The sequence below is a fragment of the Scophthalmus maximus genome, chromosome 6 (genome assembly GCF_022379125.1).
Source record: "Scophthalmus maximus strain ysfricsl-2021 chromosome 6, ASM2237912v1, whole genome shotgun sequence".
Lineage (NCBI taxonomy): Eukaryota > Metazoa > Chordata > Actinopteri > Pleuronectiformes > Scophthalmidae > Scophthalmus > Scophthalmus maximus.
In genome coordinates, this window is record NC_061520.1 from 19,166 (window position 1) to 44,926 (window position 25,761).

Sequence of the window (25,761 nt, forward strand, 5' to 3'; positions counted from 1 at the left end):
GTGTAGATGTGACTCTGACTCATCCCTGTACTTTAGTGTAGATGTGACTCTGACTCATCGCTGTACTTTAGTCTAGATGTGACTCCATCGCTGTACTTTAGTGTAGATGTGACTCTGACTCCATCCCTGTACTTTAGTGTAGATGTGACTCTTCGCCGCCATGACAGTGGGAATCCTCCTCCGACGTGACGCCGTGACGTCACCAACGGTCGTAATGGGGCGGGGCTCGTCAATAGAAATCTAAATAAAGGATCGTGCAGAAACTGACTCTGAAGTCTCACTTTGCTCCACAAGTCAGAGGTAAGTTCGTGTCCGAGCGGCGGATCGAGCGCGACGCGGCTCCGGGTCTCGACTCTTTATTTGATCCGTCGAGCGCGACGCCATCACTCAGTGAACCCACGGACAAAATGGCGAAATTGACGAAAATGTCTCGCAGCTCATCTTCTGTGAATGAAAATGGAGGCGGTTGAATGTGTCGGTGGAGGCGCAGGTCGCCGCCTCGACGCTGTCGATGAAAAACAAACGCACCTTTTATTCTTCTGTTCGACTTTAACGTCTCAATGAATGAACGTGTCTTCACGCGCACATGCAGCAGAACGGGCCTCGAACCAGACGCGGATCCCGCTGCTGCTCAGATCCATCTCGTTCTCTCCGGCAGATTCACCTCGTGATGCCGATCCGCCGAGCAGCTGCGACCCCCACCCCGGAGAAGGGCCCCTCTGCCGCCGCAGAGAAAGGTGAGGCCGTCCGCTACCTGAGCGACCCTGAACGCACCACCGTGCACTACCTGAGCTACAATACCCTGAACGCACCATCGACCCCCCCACACACACACACATACCCTGAGCTACAATACCCTGAACGCACCATCGACCCCCCCCCCCCCACACACAAACATACCCTGAGCTACAAGACCCTGAACGTACCATCGTCCACTACCTGAGCTACAATACCCTGAACGCACCATCGACCCCCCCCCCCACACACACACATACCCTGAGCTACAAGACCCTGAACGTACCATCGTCCACTACCTGAGCTACAATACCCTGAACGCACCATCGACCCCCCCCCCCCCCCCCACACACACACACACATACCCTGAGCTACAAGACCCTGAACGTACCATCGTCCACTACCTGAGCTACAATACCCTGAACGCACCATCGACCCCCCTCCCACACACACCCTGAGCTACAAGACTGTGTGTGTGTGTGTGTGTGTGTGTGTGTGTGTGTGTGTGTGTGTGTGTGTGTGTGTGTGTGTGTGTGTGTGTGTGTGTGTGTGTGTGTGTGTGTGTGTGTGTGTGTGTGTGTGTGTGTGTGTGCCCGCCCTTTAACCACATTCGTATTCACACCTGAGATAAAGATAAAGTGTCACAATCAAACCTCTGGCGTTTTTAAACGATACAACAGAAGATTATTTTTCATAAATGTCAACACTGATTTACTGGATGTTTTATTGTAGATGTTGTGTTGATGCCTCGTTCTGGAGCTCGTGGTCCCGTGAGACAGACGATGAAGGGATGCGTCCAGAGGTGTATATTACCTGTATCTACCTGTCTCCCCTCAGAGCCTGAAGCCTCCTCCGAGGAGTCGCCCTCTGCTGACGAGGCGCAGGCGGCATCTTCTGCTGCGGCTGCCGAGGTGGAGGAGGGCGAGGGCGAGACGCCGGGCGAGACGGAGCCCACGGAGAACGGAGAGAAGACCGACGGAGGAGCCGAGGAGGAGAGAGGAGGCGAGGGGGCGGAGAAGAAAGAGTGAGTTTCACCAGAGAGCGAGTGGGCAACTCTGAACACTGCGATATTTCACTTTGATAGTTTCTAATATCCTTCCCTCCGCCCGAGGTCACAGTCAGACAGATGTTGTCAGACAGATGTGTCTCTGTCCAGGAGGAGCGGACGTGAACAAAGTCCACTGTGCTACTGTACATGTCAGAATGATGCTCAGATCTTTTTTTTGTTGTCCCACCCTTTTAAAAGTATCAAAGCTCTTCAGTTTAGTTGTCGGTGATCAAATAGTTGTCCGTTCAAAAGAGTAAACCTTTTTTAACCAATTGTCCAAATAAAAACCCAAATCTTCACTGAGTTCCAGCTGAAGTGTAGAACAGTGAACATTCCTACTCCTCTTTTCACAGACCGCACAAAGCAAACATTTTCTTTTCTGTACATAGAAATTCAGTCGGGCTCAAATTCTTCTGCTGCTCATTAAGTCAGATGTTCTGAAACTTCCTTTTGTCTTTCCCGTCGGTGACAAACGGACAAAGTGACAAATGCAAGGACTGCGCGGCTGGACAGTGCGCGACACACTGCTATGTTCTCCTACTAAGGTGAGGATGTGATAAAGATCAGGGTAAAAACGATCACAGTGAAATATCGCTTCTACAGAATCAGACCCGTCACTGAACGTGTCTCGCTCCCTTCAGGTTAAAGGACGGCTACAAGTACGAGAAGGCCAAAGTGAAGAAGGTGAAGAGGACGATTCCTGCGTGGGCGAGCGTCGCTGCCAACAAGAAGCTTCCTGTCTCCAACTTCGCGGGGACTCAGAACAAAGTGGACAACATCCTGATTGAAGCGATCACAGTGTGTATATTATTTAAAATATATTAGTCTTTATGTACTTTTTTTTATTTTATTGTTTTGTGTGATTACGTGGCCGTTTTCTTTTCAGTCGTGTAACGACAAATCTGGCGTCTCGTACCAGTCTGTCATGAAATATATTGTGAAAAAATACCCGGACATGGATCTGGACAAGAAGAAGTTCCTGATCAAGAAAGCGATGAAGAAACACCTGGAGAGAGGAACCATCAAACAGGTAGAGTTTGACTTTGATGATTCTTATGTAGGACCATAAATCAAAGTGTCTCGATTTGATCAGCTTCTTGTTTCTGTCTCCGAGCAGCTGAAGGGAAAAGGCCTTTCGGGAACCTTCGCCATGGGGAAGCCATCGGCCTCGTCCAAGGTACGTTACAGCAGATGTAGTGTAGATATTAATATCCATCCAGGAAGGTTGGGCCTCATGCGAGAACATGTTTGTTTCGTCCTAAATTTGTCTAACATTTGTTCGTACGATTTCATCAATCGCTTCTATCTTCAGAAAAGTGTATACATGATGAAAGTTAACTGAGCAAGTCTGAAAACTCATCTCAAGGAGAAACCTCCAGCAGGAGATCTTACAGGTGTAACCTGACCCTAATGTTAGTGTTATCATCATCATCATCATCATCACCACGTGTGTTTCAGAAATCTGCTCAGAAGCTGGAGCCTCTGGGCGACGCTCTTCCTCTGATCATCACTCGGCTCTGTGAGCCCAAAGAGGCTTCGTACAACCTGATCAAGAAATACCTGGAGCAGCACTTCCCCGGCCTCAACATCGAGAACAGGTACAACTCAACAACGTCACTCTGAGGTTTCACCAGAGGCTCCGTGGGTTTGTCAAGTTATTGATTGATTGATCCTCAGGCCAGACGTCCTGAAGGCAGCGTTAGTGAGGGCGGTGGAGAAAGGACAACTGGAGCAGATCACTGGAAAAGGAGCCAGAGGAACTTTCCAGGTAAAGCTCTTTAATTCACGACCGACCAGTTGGGTGGTAAACCAGTACCAGTGACCCACTTCACTAACCACCAGTGACCCACTTTGCTAACCAACAGTGACCACCAGGGGGGGTTCAGGCCCGCGAGCTGAACACAAATGCTTGTGAGTGTTTTTTACCCTTGCTGCGTGGATCTGCTCTCTTGCGAGTTTTGAAACTAAACTAACGACTTCTAAAGATGACGGACAATCGACGTGACATCTCATATATTTTATTTGATACTTTTAAAGCTTTTAAATGCTGAGTTTGACCTCAATGGGGTAAAGGTCTGGGTTTGTTGTCGTTGGAGACTAAAGGGAACATGAAACAACAACTTTTTTTCGTGTCCCTTAACCACTCCCACTGTCAGATAAATACAAATCTACTGAGCAACCAATCACGTTGAGATCTCTTGGCGTGTTGTGGCCTCAACCAGAGCAGTTTGTTGTATTTTCCTTAGATCTTTCAATTTTACTGCAGTGTATCATTCTGTCGACGGGTTAACGGTGATGGTCTGACTCGTCATGATGTTTGTGACCGTCACAGTTGAAGCGCACTGGTAACCAGGTGCTGCTGAAGGGCGGCACCTTGGAGGACGCCATCACCGCCGCCATCACAGCCATGAACGAACCCAAAACCTGCAGCACCACCACTCTACGCAAATACTTCCTGGATGCTAACAAGGACCGGAAAGAGCATCAGTTAGGTGAGACAGACTCATTGGTACATGTGATCTGAGCAGAGATGTGAGGAACAAAGTACAAACATCATCAGTTCGACCTTTGAACTTGCAGTGAGAAGATTTTTCATTTTCAAAGAACAAACTCTGTGAATCCCCATCTAATGAAAGATTGTTTCCCTCCAGTGGCTCACCTGAGGCGAACCCTGACAAAGTGTAAAGTTCTGGGCTGGATGGAGCAGATCACTGGTCACGGCTTCACAGGGACGTACCAGCTCTCCTTCCCCTTCTACCCGAGGTAAAGTAATGTTCACTTTATTTTCTTCCCTCACTCCTTTAATAACAATCTGCTCATTACAACACACCCAGACATTCTGTAGCCCTAACCCTTCTCCTTTCATGAAAAATGGATCTAATCATGAAATCTTCCTCTACTAATGTGGCAGAGGAGTTATACTGAGTTCGCAACTGAGATAAGAAGAAGAAAATGTCTCTAACGTAGTTTGCTAAAGTCGAGTCAACGGCTTAATTTATGATTCGTCATGTTTTATCTTTCTCCTCAGTCCCACCATCTTGTACCCAGACAAGTTCAAAGAGGCTAACCCTGAAAAGAAAAACGTCGCCCCTCCACCAAAGAGGAGGCGGAAGGTTGAATCTTCTGACGAGCACCAAGAGGAGGAGGAGGAGGAGGAGGAGGAAGAGGAGGAGGAGGATGAAGCTCCGTCCCGAAAGAGGTGGGTTTAAAAGTCTGATCTAGTTCTGTCCATCGTTCATGATGTCTGGTTTGACTTCCTGTGAGAGGAGTTGAGTCTGAACATGAGTAATGAAAACTCGCCTCTACATGATAAGAACCAGACTCTTCATCACATCGTCCTCCATTTCTAAACATTCTGCCATGATGATGTAACTTCGTGATGAATGTGTTTTACAGTCAGCGTGTTGTATTTCAGCAGTCTGCCACCTACATGTGACATCTGTTCACTTTACTCTCAGGAAATCTCAGAAGAGGCCTCCGCCCAAGGCTCGCCGTCTTCCACCAGCCAAAACATCTCGAAGCTCCAGTCAGTCGAAAGCTAAAGGCAGAGGTCGTCCCATCGCCAGGAAGTCTCCGGCCAAGAAAGCCGTGTCTTCAGCAGCCAAGAAGTTTGGAAAGAAACGGTCAACCACAAAGAAGGAATCCACACCGCCACCTAAAGCTACACCTGTCAAGAGAGGAGCTCCTGCAAGGAAGCCCAAAACACCAGCCGTTAAAAAGTTGAACAAAAGGGCGTCGCAGCGACCTGCGTCTAGAGAGTCCTCGCCCGACGAGGCCGCGGTCTCCAAGGAGACAGCACGGAGCGGGTCCAAGCGCTCGAAACCTGAAGAGTCGACCCCCGAGGAGCCTGCTGTGAAAAAGGTGGCGACTAAAAGTGGCTCTAGGAAGCCGGAGCCCGATGAGTCGTCTCCAGAGGAGCCGGTTGTAAAACGAGGGGCGAAGTGCAGCAAGCAGTCGACTCGTAAGTCGAAGAGAGCGAAGAACTGAGCTGCTCTCGAGTCGCAGCTCCGCTTCAGCACTCGCTCTTTTTATTCTCGTTTTCTCCTTTTAACGGAGCAGTAGTTTGTTTTTTTTAAAATTTCTATTGTAGAATAAGAACGTTACGTTATCCTAACATGAAGTTAACTGTACGTCAAGGGTTTCTGAATTTTCCTCTAATCACCATGAGTTGAAGCGATAGTGTAACCGGCTGCGTCAGGGAGGATCCGACGTCTCTGTAACTAGAACCTGTAGTCACTTGAGTTTTCTATCTCCTCCCTCTGTGTCCGGGGGCGTTGAGAAGAATGTTCCTTTTAAATAAACCATGTGGGTACAAGACGTTGATAATATGAATATTTTTAAAATCACAGATTTAAGGAAGTTTAAGTGTGTGTGTGTGTGTGTGTGTGTGTGTGCGAATAAGAAACAGGATGATGATCTTTCAGAACCTGCATGCACGTTTTCCTTCCTTGTGTTGATAAGCTTAAGTTTCCCAAGTCATTAATAAAATGACTATATTTGTAAATTTGCTGTGAACATAATCATTTTATCAAGTGGGTGAATATAACCGACACATGTCATAAAGAGTCTTGGACGAGCAGGTGAAGGAATCTTCACCTGGTGAACCGAGTGACAGAAGAAACCAAACTTTACTATCTGATATCAAATCAAGTTTCACTGTCAAAGTGTAACAATGTGAAAACAATCTCCAGACTTGTGTTGATTTCAACAAGGTTATTCAAGGTGAGTTCCATAAAGCACAGATGTGTCAGCACAGGTTTAGCTGAGCTGCCAATATGATACAAATTAAAAACATTGTCTGAGCAGTGATGGAGATTGAGTTCATCTTCATCTCCACTGGCTACAACTGTAACATTACACTACATGTGTGTTGATGTTACATTTATTAATGTTGATGCACTTTCACGTGTCATATTTACATGATTGGATCATATTTCTTTTCACCGCTGGTTGTGTGTGATATCAGCGGGATGACTTGCGCAATGATGAGGAATGTGATGAGAGAACGGGGGGCGGGTGTTCACACGCTCCTCCCTCCTCCTGGAGCCCCGCCCCCGCCCTGGAGCGGCGCACCTGGACGCGGCAGCAGGTAAAGGTGAGGAAGACTCGGTGTCGACGGTTGCAAAGAAGACGCAGACTGAGCGGAAGAGGAAGAGGCGGCGGTGGAACTGACAAGACAAGTGAGTTTGTGTGATTTCAAATCTTTATCACGACCTTCGGACCGAGCTCCGGTTGAGACGTCGGTCAGGACGGAAACGGTTCGTCGTTAGTTTCGGATTCCGTCCGGAAACACACACCAACACTTCAGCGTCTGAACATAAACGGTCTCAGGTGTGAACAGCGACCTCGACGCTCGGTCCGAACCCTGTTCACTCTGAACGTTCAGCACTTGAGATGTATCTTGATGAATGATGAATCTTTATTGACTGTGGAGATTCTCAGTCATCAGGTCATAGTTGAACCGGGAGCGACTGGACCTGGTTGTGGTTTCTTGAAGACGTTTCTCCTTCATCCAAGAGTCTTGTTCACTTCTGAGTTGTGGTGAATCCAGGAGTTGTAAGTGTATATATGTGTGTATATATACACAAGACTATATGTTGTTTTTAAGTCTCCTGGGAAGAGAGGAAAGGACTTCGTCATCACGAAGATATGAATCTTTGACTACTCGCACTCACCTGTTCACACGGCACCTTATTCCTTGAAACATTCAAACAGAAAAGTGCCTTGAAGCTGTTTTGTCTGTTGATACATTTTCTGATACTTGCACTTTTTTGAGTTATATCTTCATGGTTGAATCTGCACTTATTGTACGTTTCTCTGGACAACAGCATCACAACAGCGTCATCTGAAGGATTGACGTGATTCAACACCTTAGTGGACGATTGTGAATCTCCAGAGATACATTTGAAGCTTGACTGGACTATGACCTTTACTTGTTTTAATCCCACGTTACAGACTGTCAGACTTTAAATTTCCATGACAGTTTATATGTTTTGACAGAGTTGTGATTTACTCATGTTCTCATGTTTTTGTCCTTAGCAGAGAGTCTCTTGTCTGGTTTACATATAAAACCCGGCAGCATGGGTGAAGCCCCAGTGAGAGAAGATGGTTCAGTGACTCGATCAGCAGAGGTAGATCCACAAATGGGATTTTTCTGTTTGAACGAGTGTCCTGTGAGTGTGTTTTTGTTCAACTTGGGTCTTTGCTGTAAAGTATGTGGGCTCGTTTCCTGTGGACGACCGCTGTTTGGACGACCAGATGGAGCAACTGCACTCTCAGCTGAAGTTCGTGAAAGTAAGTCCAGACCCATGTGAGGATCCTTGAAATGATACGATTGTAATGGAAGTGACTACAACTGATGTGTTGGTTGTCCTCAGACATGCAGGAGAACACGACCGGTGTCCCTCAAATTCTCCACCAAAGGTGTGAAAATGTACAACGAGGATGAAACGGTAAGGATGTGATCTGATTACTGTGTTAAAGATTAAAGTTAGTAGTTCATGTAGTTTCATTCTCTGGTTATTCTGTCTTGCGTCCCCGTACTGGTCTGCAGACCCTCCTCATGGCTCACGCCCTGCGCAGGGTCTCTCTGTCCACCGCCCGTCCTACCGATGCCCAGTTTGCCTTCGTCTCCCACAACCCAGGAAGTGCCGACGTCCAACTCTACTGCCATGTCTTTCAAGCAAGGCACGCCAGAGCGGTAAGGAACGTCCAATAACTTTAAGATCATATTACAACTAAAGGTGCAGATGATCGTGGTACTGAAGTCCTTTTCAGAGTCTCCCCCAAAACATAACCATACCTAACTCTACCTGACCCCCACCATCTCTCGTCCTAAATTACATCTCAATTTCACAATCACACGATAAATCCAACATTGATGTTCGATGCCCAAATTCCACCACTTCCACCCACAATCCCGATGGTATAGTTCAGTCATGAATACGTGAAGCTGGTGTTGGAAACTGAGGTCACTGTTTACTGGACATTTCTCTTGAATGGCTGCTGCTTAAGATTGCAAGAAAATATCATCAAAACTGTATTTATGTTATTTACATTGTCAGCTAAGAATCTAGTTCATCAGCTGACACGGAGGTTTCTCTCCTTCAGGCCCAGTTCCTGAACCTGCTGCTGTGCCGCTGTTTCCAGCTGTCGTACTTGGAGAAGCATCCGGACGAGGCCCAGGACGACTCCGTCGGTTCGCTGCCTCGTCGGAACCCGTCACTGCTCAACCACGGCTTCCCGCTCAGCGTCAGCGCCCTGGTGTCTTTCAGGAGAGCCCCTTTCCAGGGGCTGTTGCCAGGCATCAAGGTTTGGATCTTGACATCATCTTCTATCAGTCTATCCCCCTAACCCCCCCTAACCATTATGCTTATTTCTACTCTGTATTGGGATGTTATGGAGCTGATTGGTCAAAGGTCAAGGTCAACAAAAAATATAGGCTGAAAAGACATTTTCCAAAATTGAAAACATTTCTATTTTATTTGTTTAAAATGATTCCGTCAGGGTCATCATGAAGACGTCACACTATATTGAACTATGGACACGACCTAAAGCTCATATAGATTCAAAAAAGTTAAAGAGGTCCAGCTTGCATTTTCATAATCACGTCATTATGAAATGGCATTATTTTGATATTAAGGGTTAGTATTTCTGATTGCGGGTTAGGGTTAATTTAACGAGTTGCACACAGATTTTCTCAGAATTATTTTTCTTTTTTCCCTCACCTTTAGAAAACTCAGAAGTCTTCCGAAAACCCCCAAAGCTGCCATGATGAAGTCTTTCCCACCTCCTCCCCCTCCCTGGTTCGCAAGAAAGCCATCCGCACCAAAGCTCTGTGCTCTGGGGCGTACCGCTCCTTCACTTTCACACCTCTCAAACAGCGTGTTGTCCAGGAGCGCCTGAACGCATCACAAGGTGGGCCAGGTGTTCACAGAGTGCTTTCGAGAATCAGAGAGTTGATTAGGTAAAGTGTGAGGTGATGGCCCCTCGCTCACTGTCTGTTGTGGTGTCAGGTCGTTTTTGTGATAAAGTTGATGTCTTATTTCACGTGGGTCATAAAAAATGTTTTAAAACTTCTCACTCTTCAGTTTTTCCTCACTAATGTTTATTTGACTCGTAGCTTTAACACATCGAAACACAAGCTTTGGTTTTATGGATAATTTTATCACCACTTTCTACTTTTAAAACAACACTTTACCTTCATTGGATGTTTCCCCTCACATGGCTTGTGGATTACCTGAAACTCTGGAATTTAAACAAAAACCCAAATTCACAATGATTTCTTCATATGTGTGAAGCAGAAAAAGCAGAAGGCGAAACAGCAGCGAGGAGATCCCGCGCTCCGAGCCTCGCCGAGACAGAAGAAGCTCTGGCTCGAGCGGTGTGGTGTTGGGCTGGTATCGCAACGTGAGTGTCCCTCCGGCATTTAACACATTTCACTCACAACCTGTTCTTCAGCACCTTGTGATTTCTTCTGAGTAATCCTCTGTGTTTCAGTGACAACAGCTACTCGTTGCTGGCAGATGATGTTCTGGGTTCCTACCTCCTGTGTCCTCATCCTAAAAAACCCTCATGTGGTTCTCTCATCATTCGCGTCCCCTCCGGCCTGAACACCCAACTCATAAAAAACACTCAGACGGGGAAATTCCTGCTCGAGGTGATTGTTTTGTCCAGGCCAAGAGCTGTTGTGGAGACAAAATATTATATCATATTATATTATACTGTCAAATCTATTTTTGAATTATTATTTTTTTTCCCATCACACTGTTTTGATGAAGATATTTGTTTCAAAGACTGTCGACCAATATGTGATATTCCAGACAAATGTTAACCTTTAAAATCAAAACCTCTCGGATACGTTGGCCTTGCAGCTCACACCCCAGTAAAATACATTGTATAAAATATATATATGGCAAGTATTTGGGTTTATGTAGTGAACAACCTCCCATAAAACAGCACTGAGACAAACAAGTGAACTGTTTAATTGATGATGGATTTCTTTGTTCCTTTGTTTTATCTCTTGTGGTAGAAATGCAAGACTGAGTTCATTTCCATAGCTGAGCTGATCGAACACTACACAGAGACTCAGGACGAGCTGCCGAGTCTCCTGAGCTGTGCCAGAGTGAACCACTGTTACGAGTGGGAGGAGACCACCAGCCACCAGCCGGTGAAGTTACACAAGGGCTTCAACAAAGACAAAATTAAAAGTACCTCCAGAAAATGGTTTTAAACCCTGAAACGTGGACTGCCAACGTCTGAGGATCCCGAACACAGAAACCTTTTCTTTCTTTTGCACGTACCTTTTTGTCATTGTTGTGGAGACGCTTCACAAACTATAATCCACCTATTAACAGTGTTGGCACTTAATGTATGTACACAAGTCATTTCGTTGAATGGTACTTCATTGTCAATGATGTAATATTGTGTGCTTGCTGCTTTTGTCTTTCTGTGTGTGTATATATATGTGTGTGTGTATATATATATATATATATGTGTGTGTATGTGTATATATATATATATATATATATATAATTTTTTAAAAGTATTTTTACATGTGCCTGTGGGGCGTCAGGAGTTTATTAGTGTTTTTATTGCATGACTACTGATGATAACTTTAAATGAGTGGAATTGATACCCTCACATTAGTGCCCCCAAAGCTGTTTTTTTCTTACTTTTCTTGCATTGTAAATACATTATGCAAATATATTTTATCGAATTTGATTCTTATTTCCTTTTTGTAGATGAGAAATCATCCACTGAGCTTTTTCTCCTTAAATGTCCAAAAATCTTTTGGAAAAAAAGTTTTCACGCACATTGACGTCAGATTGACAAACTCATTTTTCTTTTATGGAAAAAACAACAACAGTCAAAACATGAGTTTTGACTGTTGTTCAGCAATGATCGGTTGTGTCCAGATCATCACTTCATCACTTACCGTGTCCACGTGCATCAGGCGATGTGGAAGAGTTCAACATGTACATTTCATGTTTGTCTCATTGGTCTGACTCACTGTTGTGTTTCACGACCATGGATCAATGTTGAGATAATTAACCCGACAACTTGCAGTGGAGTTACGGTTTTAGGGTTAAAGACACGGGGGGGAAGTTTCAAATAGAGAAGTGGACCGATCATGAAAAACTGAAATAAAGAGAAACAAGGAACGGAATCAGGAGATGTTAGTTTGATTGAGATCCGTCTGTTCCATTTTCTGATACTAAGAATTTAATTTTATTGTTATTTTTGTTTCTTTGCGAGCTGACTGTAGTTTACACTCCAAAACAGTAGGTGGCAGCAATGCACCTTGAGGCTGGTTGCCGGAAGCAGCAGCAGCAGAAGAAGAAGAGGAGAGTCGGTTCATTGTTTGGCTCAGTCAGCTGAAGTCAGTCGACACAAGGTGAAGAAACAAACCAACTTGGACCTTTGTCACAGAATCGAATGTCCTTGGCCGCTGGTCGATTTGTAACCGGACAGGAAGTAGAATTTACTTAAGGAATTTCGGATGTAAACCGCCTGAATATCCTTAAGTTAATGTTCATGCTAACATGCTAAAGCTAGCAGATGACACGATAAAGCTAACTGCGTTGATTTGTTTGTGTCCGGACAGAAACATGTTCACTGACGTCATGACGGTCTCGTCCTGCTTCATGTCAAGTGACTTCACGTGAAACTGTTTCTCTCTTGTTACGAGCTCAGTCCCCGGATTGTTCCAGCGGAGTTTAGAGTTCAGCACAAAGGAAACTAAACAAAGAAATGTCCCTGTCACGTGTTTCAGAGTTTCACTGTCTGTCACGTGTTTCAGTGTCTGTCACGTGTTTCAGAGTTTCAGTCTCTGTCACGTGTTTCAGTGTCTGTCACGTGTTTCAGAGTTTCAGTCTCTGTCACGTGTTTCAGTGTCTGTCAGGTGTTTCAGTCTCTGTCAGGTGTTTCAGTCTCTGTCAGGTGTTTCAGTCTCTGTCAGGTGTTTCAGTCTCTATCACGTGTTTCAGTCTCTGTCAGGTGTTTCAGTCTCTGTCAGGTGTTTCAGTCTCTGTCAGGTGTTTCAGTCTCTGTCAGGTGTTTCAGTCTCTGTCACGTGTTTCAGTCTCTGTCAGGTGTTTCAGTCTCTGTCACGTGTTTCAGTCTCTGTCAGGTGTTTCAGAGTTTCAGTCTCTGTCGGGTGTTTCGGTCCCCGTCGGGTGTTTCAATCTCTTGTCAGTTGTTTCAGTGTTTAAGTCTCTGTCGGGTGTTTCAGTCCCTGTTGGGTGTTTCCTGAACCCAGACTCTCGTCACGTCACTGTGGTGCTGGATCAGGAACCTTTAGACCAGCTACTTGACTCACTATGGTGGTGGATCAGGAACTAGCTACTTGCTTCTTACATTTGACTGAATCTTTGTTGTAACATGTTTCTTCAGGCAGGATGTTGAGGCTTCGCTGTAAGACCAAAAATGGCAGCCACATCATGCAGGGCCTGACCCACCAGTCGTGTGTCCAGGAGCTGAAGAGGAAGGTGGAGGAACTGACCGGGATCCCCTGTGACGTGCAGAAGATCATGGTGGGTTATCCCCCGTCCAGCCTCGACCTTCAGAACGGAGACGCTCACCTGCAGGACTACCCCATCAAGTCAGGTCAGTCAAACCAACTTCACATCTGGGCTCGGCCGTAAAAAATACCGTCCATCTTAATAGCAGTAAACATTTAACAGCGACGCAATGACGTAGGATGCATTTACGTTCCCGACCGCGCATGTGCTCAACAACGACACAAGCACACATCTGAGAACGAGAGTAGTATCAGCGACAGCAAATAAATCGCCAGGTTTTTATTCATCTGCTCTCCTCTACTCCTCACCAATGTTTTTAATATTAATTTATGTCTTGAATCACATGCTGTGAATATAATATGATATGATATATAATAGGATATATTTTTAATATGATATTATATATTATAATATATATTATGATATAATATAATTTATTATGATATGATATATAAAAACGGTTACAAATATGGTGAAATGAAAGTAATAGACATTTTACAATTTTTTTTCTCTTTTCGTTATAACATTTTTTTTTTACGAATAAAAAAAAAAGTAGTCCCTCCTAGCTGCCTGCACAGTGCCCGGCGGTTGCTATGCAACAACTAACCCCAAACCCTAACCCTACTGTGGCATTCCTCAGTGAGAAGGGTTCAGAGGCAATTTAAGTTTGCAGTCGTTTTGACGCCATTCAAGCTGACAGTGTGCTTTGACCTCTAGTTAGTTTCCTCAACTTCACTCCATAGCTACTCACGTCTACTCACGTCGTTACTTCCTGAGTCGCAGAGTTATACGGACCTGTGCAAACTGATTCAACGTCATAGCTGTGGTATACTCTCATTATACCACGGCTATGAACCAACCAGATCGCTTGATTTGAGCTACCCGTTTTATATTATGATATGATATGATATAACATAATATGATAATATGATATGATATAACACAATATATTGACTCAATGAACAATTGAAGGAGGTTCAAGAACAAAGTCTCTGACATTGTCAGAGATGAACTCTTCCTCTGTTTATTAGAAACTGTTTTAAAAGTCTTGAACATGATTCATGATTCAAACATGATGATCTATAAATATCTATTGAGCTACATCTTTTGATGACTCTCGTTTTCCACTGATCTGATTGGTCGATAGTTTGGCTGTTGACAGGCTTTGATCAGAATATTGAACAGAACCTGCTCCAGGGCAGCATCAGTTACCCAGGTAACAAGAGAAGCAGTTACACCTCTGGACAGACGAACAAAAACATAACCTGGTATGTTGAACAAGCTTTCTAAGCTGCGTCACACCAGTCGGTAGCTGGAACGCTTGTGCTTATTTGCACTAATAACGACAATATTTAATCTTTCCTTCATGTCTGTCTCTGACAAACGTCCTCTGAACAAAAACACAAACATTGAACTGTTGGATGAAAGAAGTCAAACGATGTTAAAGTCAAACAGAGCGGTTGTGCTAACTGGAGCTAAAGCTACTGACCAACTTCCTCCATCACTTTCTGCACAGTTGAAGGTGAAGTAAACAAGATGTCTGACATGTCGTCTCTAACGTGTCCTCGTCCACAGGAGACACGCTGATTGTTGAGGAAGAAAAAAACAAGCCGAAGCCTCAGGATCTTCCGTCTGTGACTAAAGCTCCTCGACTGGAAACCTCCACCATGTTGGCTCGTCGAGTGGTTCCTGCTGACAACTCGTGCCTCTTCACCAGTGTCTATTATGTGGTGGAAGGTGGAGTGTATGACCCCGTGTGTGCTCCTGAGATGAGGGGCCTCATTGCCCAGATCGTGTCCAGTGACCCTGCAGCCTATTGTGAAGCGGTGCTGGGAAAGACCAACGAGGAGTACTGCTCCTGGATCCGACGGGACGATACCTGGGGAGGAGCCATCGAAGTTTCCATCCTGTCCAAGTTCTACCAGTGTGAGATCTGTGTGGTGGACACTCAAACGGTCCGAGTGGATCGGTTCGGGGAGGATGCCGGTTACCACAAGCGCGTGCTGCTCATCTACGACGGCATCCACTATGACCCGCTGCAGAAAGAAGCCGCCAGCTCCGACGCCCCGCCCCAGACTATCTTCTCCACCACGGACGACGTCATTCTGGCCCAGGCCCTGGAGCTGGCGGACGAGGCTCGACGCAAGCGTCAGTTCACGGACGTAAACCGCTTTGCGTTGCGCTGCATGGTGTGTCAGACCGGCCTGGTGGGACAGAAGGAGGCTCGGGAGCACGCCAAGGAGACGGGCCACACCAACTTCGGGGAAGTTTGAACAGGTTTGAATTTGTTGGGTCTTTTTTCTGCTCTGAAATAGAACCGCCACCAAACCCCCTGTCTGACTGTCTGACTGTCTGTCTGTCTGTCTGTCTGTATGACTGACTGATTGACAACTGTCTGTCTGCCTGCATGCCTGTCTGTCTGTTCGTGATCCTCTACCTCACATTGTCCAGTGACAGACTGTTCAGACTGTTCAGACACAGTATTACTGTTGAAGGTCCTTGATGTCATCATACCATCAGCCGGTCTGTGATGTCATCAGACCATCAGCTGGTCTGTGATGTCATCAGACCATCAGCCGGTCTGTGATGTCATCAGACCATCAGCCGGTCTGTGATGTTATCAGACCATCAGCTTGTCTGTTAGCGATGGTTTTCAATCTATTTAACTGGGTCCCGGAAAATATGCAAAGAATTCTCAGGATGTTTGAATCCGTTCAGATTACAGTAGATTTCTGCTCTAACCTGATTCAAACTACCATTTAGGATTATTTGTACGATGATGTGACCCGACTCACTTTTGTCTTAATCTCAGAACACTACGTTTGACTGTTATTCATCATGTTGCTTTTTTATTTCCCACGTGGATAAAGTGATCATTATATAACTGAAGGGTTCAGATGTGTCAACGCTCAGATGGAATCATGTCCACATGAAACGTCACCTTTAACCTTTAACCTTCTGAGCTGCAGCCAGTGAGATTGAGTTTATGAATTTTGAAATACTATGTTATTATATATTGAGTTGCGTCATCATTTACCAGTGAGCTTGTTTTAAATTGAATGAATCATTTTAGAAGTGACGGTGCTGAAAACAGAACATTTGACATCTTTGCTCTTTGGTACGACAGATGTTCAGTTTGTAATTCTCTTGTAGTTTTCAGTTGTCATGCTGTAAGAAATTATCTTTTTAGAAACTTTTGTTGTAAACTGCTGCATATTTGGAAAAACACTTGAGTGAGAATTGTACACAAGTCGTGATGAGTCACGTTGTGTGTTCACATACTTTTCTAATCAACATTAATTTAACAGGAACCTTCTCTGTGATTCTTCCGTTCATGTGTTTGACGACGGAATCTAAAGGTTCTGGTTTCATCTGTCGTTTCCTTCGTCTCCCACTGTGTTTTACAAACTATCAGAGAAGTTCTCACATGTTCAGTCTCTGATGTTTCACTGAACGAGGCATTAACATATGGACGTGGGTTTTTTTTTCCTTGAAGCTCAGTTAATTATGCAGAGTCAGTATTTCACTCCACATATCTGTGATGACAATTTTTGGACTGAGTTGTTTTACGATTGAGGATTTTAGAGTTTTATTTGATCATTTTAGTTTTCAGACAGTAGATATGAATAAACAAATGTCTAATGAATCTTTGTTTGAATGTGAATCATGACTATATTTCACCTCATCTATTTCAACAGAAATAATGGATCTGTCAGTTTACATTCAAGTGAAACTATGAAATATCTCCAAGGTCAATAACTGAATGTTGCACACGGCACTACAGAACAACTGGACTTACTTGATTTTTTCAGTGTGGTCACAATTAAAGGTTGTAGCCAATGGTTTGTGTACGATTCATTTTGTATCAGCTGTTGCCTTTTATTAGCTCATCATTCAATGTCTGTTTTTTTTTTGTAAATTTGTCATATCTAGTTATTTTTAAGATTCGGCTTTGCAGTTCACCATCAAAGCTCTGGTGTTAAACGTGTTTATCAATATTTCTGTCGTGTTATAATAATGCCTCAGTTCTCATGTCTGAATTAAATGTCCCATATTCACTTTTCTGGTGTTTTATTTAAGTTTGAGCCTTTATAAGATATATTTGTTTTATAACTCTTTTTAAGGAGCTCTGCTCTAATTAATATGTAATGAGCCTCTCTTCTAAATCGCCGACTGTTTTCTGAGTGACGCACATCCAGGCCAACCACCTCCTCTGTTCACCGTGCGTCTGTTCATTGTTGTCCCGGAGGGAGGCAGCTTCTGCCCTGGAGGAACCATCTCCCTGCTCCAGACGACCAACAAGTCATCGGTACCCGGTGTCGGCGGTGGCCCGCGAGGCAGCAGACGACAGAGTGATCTGCTGAGCTGTTGCTGATCCACCGGTCCCACTATGACGTCACATTTCTGGGGCATCGTAAAAACAGCAGCTACTGAATGCAGACTGTGTATTTTTCTGTACTTACAAACCCTCGACCTTATTTATGATGAAAAAAGCCATGAATCCTCTCTATTGAGAACTGCGCTTGACAATCCACGTCCACTGGAGCCTCAGTCGTCTCAACAACACTGTGGTGATTCCACTACGTGTTATTTTAAGGAACATCTACCTTTAGAGGATGTTTGACTCGTTCACACACTGACTGCCTCCAACATGTTCATGTGATATTTTTAATGTTTTATAATTTTTTTACTATGCGCTCAGTGAGAGGGAACAGTCATTAATGCTATTGTTATACCCTGTGCTTTTTTTATCTATAGACATTCTATCCATGTTCTACTGTTTTTACAGTAGTATACAGAGAAATTGACAAACTTTACAGTAATGACATATCAATAACATGGTAACACTTTACATTATATTATTCTCCATTAACTATAGTTGCTTGTTGACATGCATATTAGCTTTTTATTAGTTATTAAAAAACCCATATTAATGTTGTATTCTGCATGATGCCATTGATTTCCCTCTAACTTTATTTCTGCTCATTAACAGTAAGTAAGAAGTTGTACATCAGAATCCTCTGGGTTGGTCTGTATGTCCAGGACATGGAGGTAGTACCACAAGGTTATCTCCATCACATGTTCATAACATAAATATCTTCATCACATGTTCATCACATTTTCATCACTTGTTCATCACATGTTCATCACATAAATATCTTCATCCCATGTTCATAACACAAACATCTTCATCACATGTTAATCGAATGTTCATCACATGTTAATTACATGAATATCTTTATCACATGTTAATCACATGAATATCTTCATCACATGTTCATAACACAAATATCTTCATCACATGTTCATCTCCAACTCAGTCAACTCAGATTCATTTGAGCTCAGTTTGTTATTTATTGATTGATTAATGTCTGCGTTCCGACCATGACCACGTGATCTACGTCAGCGGAAGCGGAGATACTGATTAACAGATTATCCACGTGAGGTTGCCATGACGACGGGGGCTCGCGCGTCTTAAGGAACATGCTGCTCTGTGATTGGCTGACGGCTCAGGGCACAGTGTCCTTCAAGCAGGTTCCTCGGAGCCGCTTCACTCGCACAAGAAACCGACGATGGACGAGCAAGGTGCGTTTCACCGAATAACGATTAGCTCTGGTTAAATACTTGAAGTGAATTTAAATCCCGCTCATCAGGTTGATCACCAATTACTTTAGTTCGTGTTCTTCCTCTGGTGTTGATGTGAAGGTGATTTATAGCTCGCATCATGTAACTGGTGTCAACCTCAGTTTCAGAAGAAATGGATTGATTTTAAAAAATAGCCTCTGGTGCTACATGTTGATGTGGTGTCATACAGTTGATATGAACTTGTTATGTTGTCATATTTTGCAAACTATAGTTTCATGGCTCCTCTTCTTCGACCAAATTGAAAGAAGTTTGGATCATTGGATGTTCATGTATTTTGTGAAGTCTGTATGTAATTAGTGTGAGATAATTTTTACACAGCAAAAATAATTTGACCTGAGGAAGAGGTTGAAAGCCATGAGGGTCGGAAATTACAGAACTAAAGAGCAGTTTGTTTCAGACATGACATGAAGCATGTTGGGTCAGAGATTAATGTTCCAAAGAGTTTGACATGATCATTGAATGTGTTCAATGATCATGATTTGAGAGCTGCTGTCTTTATGGGTGTCTAACACTGATCTATTTCCATCAGATGTATTTTCACTGGAAATGTTTTTGAAAGGTTAGTGACTAAGATTTTATGAGGTCGTTGTAATGGGAGGGAAACTCAACCAGATTTAGCAGAAGAGAAAATATGTTTAATATAGAATAGCCTAATTAAATAAGGAAGATCAGTCTCCAAAAATCATTAAGTTCTACGTTTAAAATGCTTAATTTATATGCTGTAAATTGTGTTAAATCATCTTTAGTCTACAGCAGCTGCTCTGGTGAATCGTCTTGTTGTGTCAGTTTGAAACAATAAGTCTCATCACCCAGTTTCCACTGTTCATATCCGGACTTGCATGCGGCAGAACAGATGGTGACAGGGGCTTTAACTTTTACAGGGATGGGATGACAGACCAAAGACAGTGATGCCTTTGTTTAGCAGGATTTCCCTCTCAGGTGTTTAAACTTATCCAAACATGTTTTTTTTTTCTTGTAGGATCTGACAGGAGTTCCTTTGTATTAGAAATTCCAGCTCCTTTTTTTGAAATGCTAGTGGAAAAGTAAAATGTAATAAAACTATGTGTTCTGGTAGAAATCTCATTGTCACGTTTTGTTGAAGCAGGACACAAAATGTTTAAGAAAAAAAAGAGTATTTAATGAAAAGTAACAAAAAACAACTTCCAGACTTTGGAGGAGAAAATGAACAAAAAGGCTCAGATAATCCAAAACTTAAACAGGAATGTGGACACAAAGCACTGAGCTGACACGTGCATGGCTACATAGGTCAAAACAGACGATCCAACAAGAACAAACGGAGGCACAAAGGCATATACACACAAGAGGGAACAGGTAACAGACACAGGTGAGACTCATCAGGATCAGGTGCAGACGATCAACACAAGAAAAGTAAAGTAACAGAAAACCGGACACAGGAGAACAGGAAATGAATTACAAAATAATACAGGAAATACAAAACTCAAGATGAACAAAGGGATCACAAGAAAGTAATTTTACATAAACAGTGACAAATAGAGAAAGGGCAATCACAGAAATCATAAACAACAAAGTCAACCAAGCAACAAAAGTCTATAAAGAGTTCTCAAAGTCTTCAGCCTTTTCACAAAGGTCCACTAGAGGTCTTGGCCCTAGCGGACCATGACACTCATACTCAAATGGCTGTTAAACAACTGCACTTTAATTTCTAACGCTCTTTTGTGTTTCGCTAACTCAAAATTGCTGTTTGTTTCAGGGGAAGACCTACAAACAAATTCAAAGAGTCCTAATATTAGGGTACATGAGACAACAACTGGATATCAAATAGCTTTCAGTAGATCATTACTGCTGTCCTCCGCTCCCACTGAAACTGATCTGGTCGAGGAAGATTACGAGTGGCATGTGTTCTGTAATCTGAGTCACATGCAGCAAGAGGACGAGTTAGCTATCTGTCAGAAAAAGACTAAGCTATGATACCCTGTCATTGTCTAGCAGCAAGGCTGGTGTGCATGTGAGACACACCACTTTCTACATGCGAGGTTTCATGGCAATGACTTGTGTCAACTGGTCGAGGAATAGAAATATATGAAATAGCCAAAATCAAACAGTACTGGTCCATCTCATCACAAATAGCCATTGCAGTGGTTTTAGCCAGTGAGCCACTATATATCCCTTTCCATTACTAGGAACTGCAGAACATACAAACCCTTTTTAGATGGTTAAAAGAGTAATAGTTAATAGCTTTTTCCAGTAAAGTAAAAATAAAATAAATCAGTTACTTAGATTATTTAGCTACACGTCACTGTTACAATTACATGGTAATGTTTTTTGAAAAGTTTTTGTTGTGTGCTTTATCATTTTAAAGCTCAGAGTCAGCTGTTAAAAACACAGCTGCCTTCACAGGCTATGATAGCTATGATAACAGAAAATCGGAACACTAAGCAAACACAGATGTTAATAATGTGAGAAATAATAATGTGAGCTTGTTGTCTAACACCTACGTGGTTGCTGTTCTGCAGCAATAAGAGTTTGCCTAGCACAATCCAATCCACTGCTAACGCTGCTCCATGTGAGCAAAGTTATGTGTACATGATGTAAACTATTTACTCAATGCAGTGGATTAAGTATCAGAGGCCCAAACTGTTCAGTGTATAAACAGGTTTTATTTAGTTTTTGTGTTTTCTTGATATCCTCGAGAAATAGCCTTTACATTATCCTATGATACTTTCCTGCAGGGCTAAGGTAGAATAATGCTGTGCCTGCCACTGGTCAAATTTGTTGTTCTGCTCGCCTGCCAAGGTTATGTATTGGCTAAATATATCATGAGAACATTTATAATTCTTGATCAAAACATCATCCCACACAGCCCAACGACAACATACATGTATAGGCTAATAATGTAAATGTACATAGGTGGGCTAGGGTTATGTCTGGCACCGTTTATATTTAATCCTGAGCCAATATTAAACATGGATGAGTCTTATCTGAGGTTAGGGTTAACCCCAACCAGCAAGGAAATGCAATGGGAAAGTATTTTTTAAGGATATAGATTTCATACTGCACAAAACAGAATGTAAAGCAATGGCCCTCTAGAAGAGAGAATTCATTTTAAAACCTACTGAAACTTGCTCACAGTAAAGCAAACTATAAGCTGTGGTTAACATGTGGTCTATTATATGGAATCTACTTTTGAATGCTTTCAAAATAATATTTTGGCTCTGCTAAGCTTGTACTTGAACAATTTAAACTGTAATTTAACTCTTTGTTCACAGAGTGAAACACAACAATCTGTACCACTCACCTTGAATAAGTAAGTTACTAAGATGCCTAAAAGTGATACCTGGCCAGGGGGCATTGGATTGGAGACGACGATCGGCATGGACAGTGCTGGCAGCTGTGACAGTGTTGTCAGTGCCAATTCTGGCTTTGTAAGTAACTGACCTTCCCTACTTAAATCTGAGAATGTGTATAGTTCTACTGCTTTATACACAACAACATGAACTATTGAGACAAAACTCTAAAAACTGAGCTAAAACATTCAATCTAAGGGATGAATCTAGTATAACATTCTTGCATAAAAGTAAATTCTATAATTCATTTTTCGAGAATTTATGTCGCTTTTGAGATATCCAATTTCCTTTATATATTACAGAGCGATGACAGTCTGGAGCACCTGTCTGCTGAAGAGAAGGCCTGTCTCATGTTTTTGGAGGAGACCATTGAGTCTTTGGATACTGAGGAGGATAGTGGACTGTCCAATGACAAACCTGAACAAATGTCGAGCCCTGGTAACCTCACTACCAAACTGGCTGACCTGTCAGCCTCCATGAGCAAAAGCAAGTTGAACGGTGAGTTAATATCTGGGAATAGATGCAGAATTACTAATACATCAGTGTGAAATACTGACAGGGTTGTTTGTCTGTCAGATTTACAGAAACATGCCTCAAAAGACCCCATCGAGGAAAATGTAGACACCAAACCCATGCAGAGCTACCTGGTTCCTACACCTCTTGTTGTGGCAAGCAGCACTATCTTTTCGGTATCCAAAACTAAACCAGGCATTCTTTCAGATAAGAACTTCTCCAAGCCTCAGTTCACTCCTTCAAGCAACAAATCGCATCACAAACACAACCAGAAACCTGTTGTTCACTTTGAGGTTAATGTTGTGATACCTCCTCCCACGAAACCCAAGGACTACTCAGTTAAGACAGTTGAGGATCCTTTACCCAGAGGACCTCTGTCCTACGAGGCACTTGTTTATTTGCGACGGAGTGCCTCCACAAAAAAGACCCCTTTGTGTCGCACAGTTGATCATACTATAGATTTGGACAAGCGTCTTCCAGCTACAAAGGAACACCCAAATCTCGGAAACATCCCAAGATCTGACAGATTCCCCCCCGAGTCTTCCAAGCCTAAGACATGTCCTCCAGTTGTGGCCCCCAAACCCAAAAATATTCCTGCTAACATTGCTGTGAAAACCCAAAATAAAGCTTTGACAGCCTCAGACTCGTCATACAGTATTAAGCATGCAAAAGATCCCCAGGTTGTGAGACTGGAAGCTTTGCATAAGCTTGGCCTCCTGAAAGACCAACACCCAGACAATGAGACAGTGGCCCCACTATCTCCCACTAAATCTCAATCTTCTTTGGACCCAACACCTAAAAGATTTACAAAAGTGAATCCACCCAGAAGCCCATCGTTTTGTTATTCTCAAGTGCCCAAGATCAAACCTCTGCAGAGCAGTGCCAGTTTCCATCACCATTCGAGATGTGACCAACATTCTGGACCTGTATCACATCCTGTTCAATCCCATGAATTAAAGGCAGATGTTCTGGAGCACTCTGCTCCCCTACATGGCCCGAGAAATAGTGGAAACTGTCCTGAACTAGGACATGTCGCAGGACCTGAGCCAATGAGAACGACCACTGCAGCCCAGCCTGTACCTCAAAAACCCTCAAACTCAGTGGGATATACTGTGATGGTGGTGCCTGGGATGGGAGCTGATCGAAGAGAAGCTCTCAGAAAGCTTGGACTGCTCAAACACTAAAAACAGCTGAACAGCAGAAGTCTGATTGTGTAAACATGGTGCTTGGAGAAAGTTCACAAGCTTCATCAGCTTAAAGAGAGTTACAGCTTTAAGCTGAAACTTGGCACTTGGCACTTTGGCAAACTAAAGCATGGGGGTGAAGAAGAAGAACAATTTAAAGGGGAATACCAGAACTTGTGCTTACTTACTTACTTACTTACTTGAGGGCAGATTTTTTTCCCCAGCTATTTTTCCTTAGGTCTCAGGAATATTTGGAAATTTATGTTACACCTTTCAAACCCTTAGAATCTTCATATTTGATGAGGGTATGATTATTGTGTTTGCTGTAACACATTACAGAGGTATGTAAAGCCGACATCATGGTACCAGCAACATGGTACAAATGAGGTCCTTTATTGGTTCAGTGCTTGCACATACGTATTGTCGTTTCTAATGGAATTCTAAAGATGGCGGACAAACAACACTTTCCCACCACATTTAGATATATGCCACTGTTGGAGGAAACAGAAATACAAAGCTACCGTACAACCAATCACGTTGTGATCTCTTAGTGTTGTGGCCCTACAACACGGCCGCATCCATAGCTCGAATTGCAGTTAGGAGCAACAAGATACCAACGCCTGCCTATGATACCAGAAGGGCGCTTGGAGAGAGCTTACCTCCACAAAGGCTAACCCACTATCTCGCCATGTTAAAGAAAATGATAAACAAATCACTGTATCTGCCCCTTTGTCTGGATCTTCTCCAAAATTAGATTGGCTCTTCCTTCCCACCCCTAAACAAAATTTAATGCAAATTATTTCAGTAGATTTTGAGTAAAGACATGAAATAAAAATGAATCATAACTTACTTGGCAGAGGCAAAAGAAAAAGAAGTGAGCAGTGTTAAGATCAATCTTTACCCTTTCATCTCCAAGTCAGAGGCAGAACTGGGTTGCTGAATGTTTATGACACAATTTTCCATACACTATATTCAAGTTCGTGGCTATAAGATTATTTGCGTTGATTTAGCTATAGGACATTATATTTTAATGAGCCCTGGTGTGCACATATCCCATTTTAGAATGGTGGTAACTGTAGAAAGCCACAGTAATACTTTTCTACTTGTCCTGCTCCTTCTACATTATACTGTACATAAAAAGCTGCTTCACTTCACATCAACCAAAATAAAGAGGATTTTATTTATATTACTGATTGTTTCATAATTCATCAATGTGCCTTTAAGTGGATTATTGACTAAATTTCTTGGAGCAAAGCTTCAAAGAAGCAGATGCTTCATGTGTATCCGCAGTTCATCAATATTGTATTTTGGGTGATTTTTCACTGTTTTCTAAACTATAGTGATCACAATGATATGATTATTAAGATCTGATGTACTAGTAGCTCAAAGATTTGTTTCTTCTATAATGACTGTTTTATAGGTGGTGTAGATTGTGTCAAAATAGTCTGACAGGTTGGTCATGTGACTGCCTTCATAGATAATAGGTCTTTACCAAGTCTTTACCCTATCCATGAATTCACTGAAAATATAAAAATCATGCATTGAATTTTTCACAAGTATAGTGCATCTGTGTATATATTGTGTGTGCAAATACATATACGTTTGTCCCCAATAACAGGAACCCTTCATCCCTGTAAACCAGTAAGGTGACTTTACCTCTCTGCTTCATCCGGTGCTCCACTTACAGAATGACTTCAGTCATATTACTCATCTTACACCACTCTGGCTACGAAAAGCCTGCTCAGCTGTTCTTCCGTTATCCGATAATCTTCAGCCCCACCTCCGTG

The 25,761-nt window shown here is 43.0% G+C and overlaps 4 protein-coding genes across 11 annotated transcripts; all 4 read left to right on the forward strand.

Annotated features, from left to right (window-relative positions):
- Nucleotides 1-143: 143 nt before the first annotated feature.
- LOC118309487 (heterochromatin protein 1-binding protein 3) lies at nucleotides 144-6,100 on the forward strand. Of its 4 annotated transcripts, none has more exons than XM_035631667.2 (13): nucleotides 144-300; nucleotides 659-737; nucleotides 1,573-1,759; nucleotides 2,266-2,328; nucleotides 2,425-2,581; nucleotides 2,670-2,813; nucleotides 2,901-2,960; nucleotides 3,242-3,381; nucleotides 3,461-3,551; nucleotides 4,116-4,275; nucleotides 4,435-4,546; nucleotides 4,812-4,982; nucleotides 5,242-6,100. In XM_035631667.2, exons 2-13 carry the CDS (start codon nucleotides 671-673, stop codon nucleotides 5,768-5,770), a joined length of 1,881 nt encoding a protein of 626 aa, XP_035487560.2. In that variant the 5' UTR covers nucleotides 144-300; nucleotides 659-670; the 3' UTR covers nucleotides 5,771-6,100. The 4 variants fall into 4 exon arrangements, with proteins under 4 accessions (XP_035487560.2, XP_035487563.2, XP_035487561.2 ...); XM_035631668.2 differs by having other exon boundaries at nucleotides 169-300; nucleotides 593-737; XM_035631669.2 differs by having other exon boundaries at nucleotides 174-300; nucleotides 596-737.
- A 712-nt stretch (nucleotides 6,101-6,812) lies between these two features.
- Nucleotides 6,813-11,955, forward strand: LOC118309489 (SH2 domain-containing protein 5). 4 transcript variants are annotated; one of them, XM_035631673.2, is made up of 10 exons: nucleotides 6,813-6,963; nucleotides 7,823-7,914; nucleotides 7,997-8,077; nucleotides 8,161-8,235; nucleotides 8,337-8,483; nucleotides 8,894-9,094; nucleotides 9,517-9,700; nucleotides 10,084-10,192; nucleotides 10,283-10,442; nucleotides 10,815-11,955. In XM_035631673.2, the coding sequence occupies exons 2-10, from the start codon at nucleotides 7,864-7,866 to the stop codon at nucleotides 11,013-11,015; spliced, it is 1,209 nt and encodes a 402-aa protein (XP_035487566.1). In that variant the 5' UTR covers nucleotides 6,813-6,963; nucleotides 7,823-7,863; the 3' UTR covers nucleotides 11,016-11,955. The 4 variants fall into 4 exon arrangements, with proteins under 4 accessions (XP_035487566.1, XP_035487568.1, XP_035487567.1 ...); XM_035631675.2 differs by having other exon boundaries at nucleotides 10,087-10,192; XM_035631674.2 differs by having other exon boundaries at nucleotides 6,814-6,963; nucleotides 7,826-7,914.
- Nucleotides 11,956-12,063: 108 nt separating this feature from the next.
- Nucleotides 12,064-17,363, forward strand: LOC118309490 (ubiquitin thioesterase OTU1). 2 transcript variants are annotated; one of them, XM_035631677.2, is made up of 3 exons: nucleotides 12,064-12,179; nucleotides 13,178-13,390; nucleotides 14,881-17,363. In XM_035631677.2, exons 2-3 carry the CDS (start codon nucleotides 13,183-13,185, stop codon nucleotides 15,576-15,578), a joined length of 906 nt encoding a protein of 301 aa, XP_035487570.1. In that variant the 5' UTR covers nucleotides 12,064-12,179; nucleotides 13,178-13,182; the 3' UTR covers nucleotides 15,579-17,363. The 2 variants fall into 2 exon arrangements, with proteins under 2 accessions (XP_035487570.1, XP_035487571.1); XM_035631678.2 differs by lacking the exon at nucleotides 12,064-12,179 and having other exon boundaries at nucleotides 12,190-13,390.
- Nucleotides 17,364-17,514: 151 nt separating this feature from the next.
- On the forward strand, nucleotides 17,515-25,163 carry LOC124850054 (specifically androgen-regulated gene protein-like). The gene is made up of 4 exons (XM_047332622.1): nucleotides 17,515-18,891; nucleotides 22,200-22,355; nucleotides 22,580-22,775; nucleotides 22,854-25,163. The coding sequence occupies exons 2-4, from the start codon at nucleotides 22,251-22,253 to the stop codon at nucleotides 23,972-23,974; spliced, it is 1,422 nt and encodes a 473-aa protein (XP_047188578.1). The 5' UTR covers nucleotides 17,515-18,891; nucleotides 22,200-22,250; the 3' UTR covers nucleotides 23,975-25,163.
- Nucleotides 25,164-25,761: the final 598 nt, after the last annotated feature.